Source organism: Marmota marmota, unplaced genomic scaffold (assembly GCF_001458135.2).
Source record: "Marmota marmota marmota unplaced genomic scaffold, marMar, whole genome shotgun sequence".
Lineage (NCBI taxonomy): Eukaryota > Metazoa > Chordata > Mammalia > Rodentia > Sciuridae > Marmota > Marmota marmota.
In genome coordinates, this window is record NW_025999895.1 from 2,027,283 (window position 1) to 2,037,209 (window position 9,927).

Genomic DNA, 9,927 nt, shown 5'->3' on the forward strand with positions numbered 1-9,927 from the left:
GTGGTAGCAAAGACTCGGATTCCCGAAGGCCACTTGGGAGAAGTCCCCAACGCCCCGCCCGCACGGCGGACGATATTGGGTCCCTAAGGCCTGGGAGCTGGGGGAGGGGAAAAGCAGGAGAGATGGGAACCGTGTCGTGGGAAGTCCCCAGACTCAGTGGTTTCTGAACCTCACCCGGCATGTTGGATTTGAGGTCTTGGGTGGTCACCAGAGAACCGGACTTCGCGGGTGCTCAGTGAAGCCGAGCGAACAGAACCGAGTTCTGTCTCCTGGCTTTGTCGTGGTCTCTCATCCGCCCGGAGTTCCGTCGGAGATTGGGGGACACCATATGTAGCCCATCTTTGAGGCCAGGCCCGCGGCCCGATATCCCACTTGTCCCTGGGCTCTCTCAGCCTTCGGGGAAGCGGCGCGGGCCGGGGCGGGGGCGGGCCGGCGGAGGCGGTGGGAGGGGGCGGCGGCGCGGGGAGGGGCGGGAGAGGGCGCCCGGAAGCAGCCCCAGCCGCGCTCTCGTGCGACCCCCGCCGCCTGGCGGGCCAGGGCCGCAGACAATTAAAGCGGGATTCCTCCCCCGCTGACGTCGGCTGCGCCGAGGCCCCTCCCGCGGCAGCATAAAAGGCGCGAGCTCCGCAGCGCAGGCGGCAGTGGGGGCCGGAGAGCGCGGCGGTGTGGACCGTGCGGCCAAGGAACGCGGCTCCCAGAGCGCGGGCCGCCCGAGGAGCGACAGCCGGAGCCCGGTCCCAGCCGGAGCCGAGCCCCACCCGAGCCGAAACGGGTCCGGCGCTCCAGGTGCCCGCAGCCATGCTGGCCGGCCGCGCCGCGCGCACCTGTGCGCTGCTCGCTCTTTGCCTCCTGGGCAGTGGGGCCCAGGATTTTGGGCCGACGCGCTTCATCTGCACCTCGGTGCCGGTGGACGCCGACATGTGCGCCGCGTCCGTGGCCGCTGGCGGCGCGGAGGAGCTCCGGAGCAATGTGCTGCAGCTTCGCGAGACCGTGCTGCAGCAGAAGGAGACTATCCTTAGCCAGAAGGAGACCATCCGCGAACTGACCACCAAGCTGGGCCGCTGCGAGAGTCAGAGCACACTGGACTCCGGTCCCGGCGAGGCAAGGGCGGGCGGCGGCCGCAAGCAGCCCGGCTCGGGCAAGAACACCATGGGCGACCTGTCCCGGACGCCGGCCGCTGAGACGCTTAGCCAACTCGGGCAAACTTTGCAGTCTCTCAAAACCCGCCTGGAGAACCTCGAGGTCCGTGTGAGCCGCGGTTTCCCCTCCGGGTTTTGTGCCCCCCCCTGCCCTCCCCCACTACGTCCCCGACCCGGCCCGGCACCCCCCACTCCGGTCTTGGTAGCGAGCTTATGCCGGGCCGGCGCCTCGCCGAGCCTGCGGGGACCCGCGGGCGCCACTCGCCGGAGCTCCTCGCCAGGCCGCCCCCGCAGTCGCCCGCAGGGGACCGCGCCGCGGGCCTCTGGCAAGGTCTCCCTTCCTCGTGTAACGGTGTGGTTTTCCCCTGCCCTTGTGCCCCCACAGCAGTACAGCCGCCTCAATTCCTCCAGCCAGACCAACAGCCTCAAGGATCTGCTGCAGAGCAAGATCGATGACTTGGAGCGGCAGGTGCTATCTCGGGTGAACACATTGGAGGAAGGAAAGGGGGGCCCCAAGAATGACACCGAGGAAAGGGTCAAGATCGAGAGCGCCCTGACCTCCCTGCACCAGCGGATCAGCGAGCTGGAGAAAGGTAAGGGGTAAGAGGGGGGCCAGGCTGCCTGCTCGCGGCTCCCTCCAGGGACCGGGTGAGACAGACTCCCTGCACAGCCCAGTTCAGCCCTGTAACCCCGACTTCCTCCACTCCGGAAGCCCCTCCCCAGGTTCTGATCTTCCAGGCTTGTTCTCTAGCTTTGCTGGTACCCTGGGCCGGAGACATCTCCAGGGACAAGAGGCTGAACAGAGGAAGATATTGCATGGTGCACCTGTCCCCATCAAGCTGTACTCACACTCCCGAATTTTTCAAGTCTGATTTGTTTAATCTTCAGTAACTTTGCACAGTAGCTGTGGTTGGCCCAGCCCTCCCTGGTTAAGAAAATCTGGCTCTTGCTGGTCTCTGTCACCAGCAAAGAATGAGGCATTAGCCCACTTGGGCCTTGGGTACATTTCCTCCCAGTTGCCCTGAGCCCCTGATGTTCGCTCAGGATCACCAGGTTCCCCCTCCCACCCAGAGCCATGTCCTGTCTCCTTTCTGAGTGACCCAAGCTTGGGCATCTTGTTCACCTCAGCAGCTCTCAGGTAGTCAACTCAGGCTGGCCCAAGCACAGCCCCGCACAGATGAGCTCTGCCTTCAAGTCGCAGAAATCAAACAAGGTTGTAAAAAGGTGGGGGGGCACCTAGGAGTGGAGCAGGGCCACGTGACCCTGCTTGGACTGCAAACTGTGCCGATGGATTTAAACAGTGCCATCTTAAGGCACGTTATGTAACTGAAAAACAGATCAGGGGAAAGAGGGACCTCAGGAGGGAGGGGGAGGGAAGGAGGAGAGATGCTGGGAAATTAAACCGTTCTAGAGAGACACCAGGGGCTGGATCTCCCCACTGTGGGCTTGTATGTCGGGGGCACTGTCTTAAAGGGGCCAGCCCTGCTCTGCTATCAGATACCTGGCTCAGAGGAGGAGGGGATTGCTGTCCTGTCCAAATGCCTTCCAGAAGTTCCCCTTAGCCTGAGGTACCAGGTCTGGGCTCTGGGGTAGGAGCACAGGTGGGCACCCAGGAGATGGCAGGGTGCTTGTGTTCCTGGGCTCTGATGTGAGTACTCAGGGGGCTGGGTCAAGAGTCAGTCCCACACCAGGCCCAGCGCAATAGCCAATAGCCCATAGCCCAGTGTGTTTGTCTATTGGGGTGAGGGGTTTGGACATTCCCTGGAGACATGGCTGGCAGGTTGGAAGCTGATGGCAGTTTAAAAGGACTGCAAACTGTGCCGGATGGAAGCTGTGTGGCATCCTCAAAGTAGTCACTCTGCCCCCACCCCAGGGATGCCGCCCACTCCTGCTGCCCTGCCCTGCCCTCTCAGCAGGGCTCCAGTCTGAGTCCCTGGAAGAGCCTGGGGGAGGGGACAGTGCTTTCTTCCAAGGGATGAATGGGATTGTGGAAACGGCCTGGCTGCAGCAGGGGTGGGCCTGGAAGGATTCCTGGCAGGAAACTGTGGCCTGATTGTCTCCTTGGGGGTTAAGAGACACCGACAGGAGTGGTGAGGGGTTCTGAGCACAGTCACCATCCTGGAATCAGGTCAGCCCCCAAAGGGGCTGTTCTGTGGGGAGCTAGCCTCGTTCCTCCTTCCCCTGCAGCCACCTTCTCGGTCAGTTGACAGGAACCCACCGACCTGAAGGCTGGCCATGCCTTTCCCATGCCCACCTGGCAACCCAAGGGCGGGTACCCACAGCCAGCCTGTGTTCCCCCTCCACCCCACCTCCTCAGGGTGGCACCATGTGGAAGTGAGTGCTAGCCAGGCCTGGAGTGCAGAGACCTTGGGTCAGCTTTTTTACCATGCCCTGTCTGCGTCACAGGGTTGGTGGGGACCAAACACAATTCAGATGCCAGCTAAGCACTGGGTCAAGGTGTCGGACTGGGTTCTGTCCTCCCCAGGTCAAAAAGATAACCGCCCTGGAGACAAGTTCCAGCTCACATTCCCGCTGCGGACCAACTACATGTACGCTAAGGTGAAGAAGAGCCTGCCTGAGATGTACGCCTTCACCGTGTGCATGTGGCTCAAGTCCAGCGCTGCGCCCGGCGTGGGCACGCCCTTCTCCTATGCTGTGCCCGGCCAGGCCAATGAGCTAGTCCTCATCGAGTGGGGCAACAACCCCATGGAGATCCTCATCAATGACAAGGTAGGGACTGCAGGACGAGGCCTTCAGGCCCCAGCTCTGTCGGGTGGCCTTAGATGCTGCTGTGGCCCTTCTACCCAGTGGAACGGGGGGGAGGCAGAAGGTGAAGGACAGAAGTGGGGAGGGGTACCCTCGCCTGCTCTCTGCTCCAGAATAGGGAGAGCCGGAATGTTCCAGACAGAGGCCTCCTATGTGGGGATGGGGGGAGGTGATGGGGACATCCATCCTGCTGATGTGATCCTGGCTCCTCCGCTGTTGGGCCTAAGACTGTCTTGGCTTCTCCATATTTGGTGGTCCATAGGTGTCCTGGGTGGGGAATCAAGGTGCTCTGGAGATCCTTTCTTAGTCCACATCTATCCCACTCAGCCCCCTACTCTCAGGAGAAGGCCAGTTCCACCTGTTCCCTGTTCCAGGGCAGACCTTTCCCTCTAGTGACCGTTTCCCCGTCTTGTCCCCTTCGTTTGCCTGGGAATTAGCTGCCAACTTTCAAACCCCTTTATCTTCATGTCCTTCGTGGTAGTAAATGGGTAAAGCTGGGAATCAGATTCTGGCCCCTGATCTTGAAGCTGTGCCCCAGAGAGGGTTGTGCTTTCTGGGCTCCATTTCCCCAAGTGGGAGGCCTGTAAGGTTCTGTCTGCTGCGCCATCCCCTGCCTGGAGCGGAGAGGGGGAGTGTGAGTCTGTTCCAAGGCTGGTTTTGAAAGCACAGTGTCATCCCCTCCTAGCATCCCCCAGGCTCTCTGCAGGGGCCGGCTGGGGTGCAGACCTGAGGACTAACACCTGGAGATGGAGTGAGGGAAGAGAGGAGAGGCCTGGCAGGGGGAGGCAACAGGAAACTGCTAGGGATGCTGCCCTCCCTCGAGGGCAGGTTTTATAGACCCGCTAAGAGGGAGGAGGGCACGTAGGAGTGAGGTGGTGTGTGCCCAGATGCATCTCTGGGCTCCTTGGCAAGGCATTGGGTTTCCTATGGGATTCCATGACCCACCCATGGGTGGGGCTGATGGATGCTGAAGTTCAGAGGGGAAGGTGCTACAGGAATTCAGTCAAGACTCTCCATTTGGATTTTGAAAGTGAAGTGAGGGGAAAAAAAAAAATCACAGTTGCACCTGTGAGATCACCGATTCTGAAAGCTGTCCTCAACCATGGCGTGGTGTGCTCGTTCTTCTTCCCAGGTGGCCAAGCTGCCCTTTGTAATCAATGATGGCAAGTGGCACCACATCTGCGTCACCTGGACCACCCGGGACGGGGTCTGGGAAGCCTACCAGGATGGCACCCAGGGCGGCAATGGCGAGAACTTGGCACCCTACCACCCCATCAAGCCGCAGGGCGTGCTGGTGCTGGGCCAGGAGCAGGTACTGGTGAGGGAGGGGAGAGAGCTGCAGCCTGGGGGCGGGGAAGCACCCTGGGAGTTGGAGAAGTAGGAGGGCAGGAGTTGTGCTGGGGTCTGGGCCCAACCCCGGCCTGGGGGCTTCTTCAGGGACCTGGGGCAGGAGCAGCTCTGCATCCAGCCCTCTCAGCGCTGCAGTGAGACTCTTTGGCATGGGGAGGCCAATTCTGCTTTTAACAATGAATAATTTAGTTCCCAAGAAGTGGTTCCTCTCCTCCCTTGGGCACCTGGGAGGGAGGGGGAGGGGTGGAGAAGACAGGGCTTCTGATCCTGGGGGAGTGTAGTTAGCTGGGGCTGGCCAAGAGTGTGGTCTGAGTAGGGCCCCAGGACTCTGTTGCCATAGTTGTCCACAGCCCCACTGACCCCTCACTTGCTGGCTGAGGGACAGGATGGGCAGAGTCCAGAGGCCCCCAAGCAGAGATCCCCAACCAAAGCAGAGGGGGTGGCCACCAGTCATTTTCCCGAGCTGCCCTCAGAGATTGACAGACGTGTGGCTGAAGACTCAGGGCCAGGAAACAGAAGGGTACCAAGGACAGACAGAGCAACCCCAAATAGGAGAGACAGACACCCAGACTCATCCCCCAGGGATAGGCCCCTCCACCTGGTCCCTGATCATCTGGCTAACCCTCAACCTTCATCCCCTGCTCTTCTCCAAAGGACACTCTGGGTGGCGGGTTTGATGCCACACAAGCATTTGTGGGTGAGCTGGCCCATTTCAACATCTGGGACCGCAAGCTGACCCCAGGGGAAGTATACAACCTGGCCACCTGCAGCACCAAGGCCCTCTCTGGCAATGTCATCGCCTGGGCTGAGTCCCACATTGAGATCTTTGGCGGAGCCACCAAGTGGACATTCGAGGCCTGTCGCCAGATCAACTGACAGCTTTTGGCAGGGCTGAGCCCCGGCCCCACACCCACGTACCCTGCTTGTGCAGTGATGATCCATCGTCTCTTCTTTCCCTTTCCCCAGGAATGAATCAAGGCCATGGCCCCTGCACATGCACACGCACACGCACACACACCTGCGCACACAGCCTGGTTTTGCCCTTCTCATGCACACGAAGCAGTCCCGGCTCTTCTCCATTCCTAAGGAACCCCACTTCTCCCTAGGAGCCCCGACTGTTTCCCAGGTGTGCCCTACTCACAGCGAAAGAGGTGACATCAGCATTCTGGACAGTGCGGAAGTCGGTGAAGGGGTGTGTGTGTGTGTGTGTGTGTGTGTGTGTGTGTGTGTGTGTAGCTGGGGACGACTTTCATTCTAGAATGAATATCTGGTTTCCTCCTTTCCTTGTGGCTTTGGGAAACCTCGTGATGGGTCAGAACTCTGAATTTGCCAACTCTGTCCGCTCCTGTGTGCCTTGGGGCTGGTGCCGCTTCTCCAGCACACACATCTGTCTTCGTTTGCAAACTTCTTTTGGAGCAGCATAGCTCTCTAGTGATGTAGGAAATGTGTTTTAATGGTTTTTCAAGGCCAGGGGGACCTTTCTACAGAGAGTTTTTACTCCATATTAGAAGTGAATGCTCTCTGAAGGTCGGAGGCTTCTGTCCTGGGGTGGCATTGCCTTCCAGTCCTTCCCTCACCCTGCCTGGTCAGCATCCCTGCTGTCTCACCTGAGGGCAGTGTGGGCCTGGGGGTCTGGCCTGCATGCCCCCTTGGTGGCTCTACCACAGGACTGTGCCTCGCTCCTGGGCCTCCCTGCCTCTTTGCATCCTGTGGAGCTGGGACCTGTTACTCCCTTTCAGCCACCCATGCTGTACTGCTTGAGCCCAAGTGGCCCTGAGAGAGGAGTGTCCCATGAGCCCCAAGATTCAGAGGTCTAGTGCTTTGGCCCCCACCTCTGGTAGTTGGGGACAGAGGTTTCAAGTGGTGTCCTCTGGACAAGGAACCCATGTGCTGACTGAGACCCAGCCCCAGAAGGCTACAGAGACTCAGCCCAGCTGGTCCATGAGAAGGTCTTTCCCTTGGCACTTCTGACAGCCATACCCCTCCCAGCACCCCAGGCCTGGATAAGCTGGCTCAGATGGAGCCGCTCAGATGGAGCCCGTCCTGGCCAGAGCAGGGCCTGCCAGCCTCTCCTCACAGGGCTTAAGCAGCCCCCAATCTGCCACTGGCCTGTGACTCTGAGACCTGACTCACCCAGAACCTCCGGCTTCTTTTCCCCATGAAAAGCAGCACAAGCATCCCCTTCTAATCCTTCCGAAGAGGGGAGAAAAGTGTGCGTGTGTGTGTGTGTGTGTGTGTGTGCACATGTGTGTGCTTGTGTGTGAGTGACCTAGAGCAAACATCCAGGAGGTCTTGCCCAGGATGGGGGAGCCCCTGCTTTGTCCTGCCAGCTGGTGGGCCATCTCCAGGAATCTGACTGGCAAAAGGCGGGCGGGTCTGTCTAGAAGTCCTGCGCACCACCTGGCTGGCCTGCAGCTGCAGACGTTCTTCCGAGGAGCAGGCCCTGCCTGCTGTCCCTCCAGGGGCACCTGGCTCCTGCAGTGCAGGCCCGTGTTGTGTCAGAAACCCGTGCATCTGTGTGTCTGTGTTGGTGTCTCTGTCGCTGTGCTCATTGTGTCTGCACGGTACCGGCTGCCGTTCCGCACTGCATCACTCTGGCCGAGAGGGTGCGGGTCGGCACCGCCCTGTGTGTTCTTGTTCAACAGTGGCTTTTTTTAGATACTCGTGCTTCCTCAGTGCCCGTCGGGTCGTGGCTTTCTCGGATCTGCAGGGATCTTCTCTGTTTGCATGTTCCTCGGGTGGCGTGTTCCTTGCTCCCTGGTCCGATGTGTGTTCCCTTGCCTGCATGGACTTCTCCGGTTCTGTGTTGTGTGCTGAGTGCCACCCAGTGTTCTTTGACCACCCATGCTACTGAAAATGGCTGGGTAAGCAAGCAGGGGTGTCAGTGGAGGTCAAGAGGGAGGTCAGCGCTCCCCTCTCCTCCCCGCCCCCCAAACACACCAAGAAGCAACTTTAACATGTAGGCTGAGAACGAGCCTGAATGATACCCGTGGTTGGGAGAGAGCAAGAGAGCCTGGAATCACCTTTCCAGAGCAGATGGAGCCCCACCCTCACTCCAGCCGCCTGGGAGCCCCGCGTGGGCAAGACCCAGAGCCGGCTGTACCAGGTGCCCTCCTGCCAGCACCTTCCACCAGCCCCTGCCCCTGCCAATACCGGACCCCAAACCACCTCTGCCCACAGTGGGCAAGGTGGGAGCTGTCCGTCCAGGACCACAAGCCATCCTCTGCCCTAGCTAGAGAGGGCAGAGCATCCCAACTCACACCTCTGTCCCTCCAGCCTCCCGACACCTCCCTTCCCTTCCCTTCCCGCTCCCTTGATGCACCCATGGTGCCAGACACGGATATTTAGCTCCCGCCCGGCCCTCACTGGAGTCAGTGCCAAGCCCCTTGACTCCCTCACTGTGTTCACACTTGGCACTTTGCTGGCCCCGAGAAAGGCAGATGACACAGCCGCAAATCCAGTCCACAGCCCCATTGCCTCCTTGATCTGACTGATGTTCCCTCTTGCACTGAATTCTACAAGCCTCTCAGGTAAGCCATTTTATAAAATAAGAAGATAAAAAGCACTGTCGGCACAGTGTTTGCTTTTGCCCAGCTGGTGTCCGACAGCTCCCTGGGTGTCCGGGTGGGACCGCTACCGAAGGAGGCCCCCGGGCCCTCGGGGGCTGAGATCCCACTTGAATCGTAAGCCTTCTTGCTTTTGATAACACAGTATTATTTCTCTTACTGTAGAAGAAAAAGTTTATTACCAAACAAGAGTATTTTTATGAAAGAATAGGGCAAACCTATAAATTATCTCAACCTATATCTCCCTGGAAAACACTTTCAGGCTCCACCAAAATGTAGGACTGAAAGCGTGTATTTTGGAAGAAAGAGATACATTTTGTATGCTTTCTTTTCCTTTTGTAGATTCCCAGTTTATTTTCTAAGACTGCAAAATTCACTTTGTCACCAGCCCTGGGACCTGAGACCAAGGGGGTGTCTTGTGGGCAGTGAGGGGAGGGAGTGCAGGCCTGAGGTTCACGGTCATTCCAGTGAGTTCCAAGGCAGGCCACCTGATCTCAAAGGCATGTTGGGGACAGGAGGTCAAAAAAGTCGTTGATGGTGGGACCTTTGTCTTGGAGCTTACTGGTCAAATAGAACAAATTGAGGACTTGAATATCAGTTCTAACCTCGATAGAAGCAGCTAGGGTTACGTAGTGTCAACATTAAGAGGATCGACTCCTTTGAAAGCCTGTGGCAACTAAAACATGGCTCGAAGCAGTTGTGGTATCATCTCTTAAAACACAGTGTGGAGATTTATTCAAATAACATTGGGAAATGTCTCGCTTCTGTGCACAGTGGACTTAAGTGCAGTGCAATTTGTTAAAAGGGAACAAGTCATTGAGGAGAAAAAAGCCCAATACTGAGAGTCCCAATTTTGTCTTATTTGCCAAAAAAATAAAATAAAAGCAAACCCCCTGAAGTTGATATTGTCATAATGTATATAATGTAAAATATGAAAGAGAATTGATGTATCTTACTTTTTCATTATTTGCTAACCAAAGCTGTACATTTTTCATACAATTTGCAGCCTTTTGGGTATCAAATGGGTCAAAACCATGGGACCTGCCACCTCCCATCAGCAATTCTAGAAATGCACTATTTCTACTGGTATTCTTGCTTTTTTTTTT

The 9,927-nt window shown here is 57.9% G+C and overlaps 1 protein-coding gene across 1 annotated transcript; it reads left to right on the forward strand.

Annotated features, from left to right (window-relative positions):
• Positions 1–617: 617 nt before the first annotated feature.
• Positions 618–9,719, forward strand: Nptx1 (neuronal pentraxin 1). Its single transcript, XM_015504084.2, has 5 exons — positions 618–1,242; positions 1,525–1,732; positions 3,625–3,869; positions 5,038–5,217; positions 5,910–9,719. The coding sequence occupies exons 1-5, from the start codon at positions 799–801 to the stop codon at positions 6,129–6,131; spliced, it is 1,299 nt and encodes a 432-aa protein (XP_015359570.1). The 5' UTR covers positions 618–798; the 3' UTR covers positions 6,132–9,719.
• The last annotated feature ends 208 nt before the right edge of the window (positions 9,720–9,927 follow it).

Bases quoted from the DNA above. Each gene is read 5' to 3' on its own strand.
- Nptx1 (XM_015504084.2), top strand. From the start codon at position 799: ATGCTGGCCGGCCGCGCCGCGCGCACCTGTGCGCTGCTCGCTCTTTGC. The intron at 1,243-1,524 runs GTCCGTGTGAGC...GTGCCCCCACAG, and splicing joins CCCGCCTGGAGAACCTCGAG to CAGTACAGCCGCCTCAATTC. The intron at 5,218-5,909 runs GTACTGGTGAGG...TCTTCTCCAAAG, and splicing joins TGGTGCTGGGCCAGGAGCAG to GACACTCTGGGTGGCGGGTT.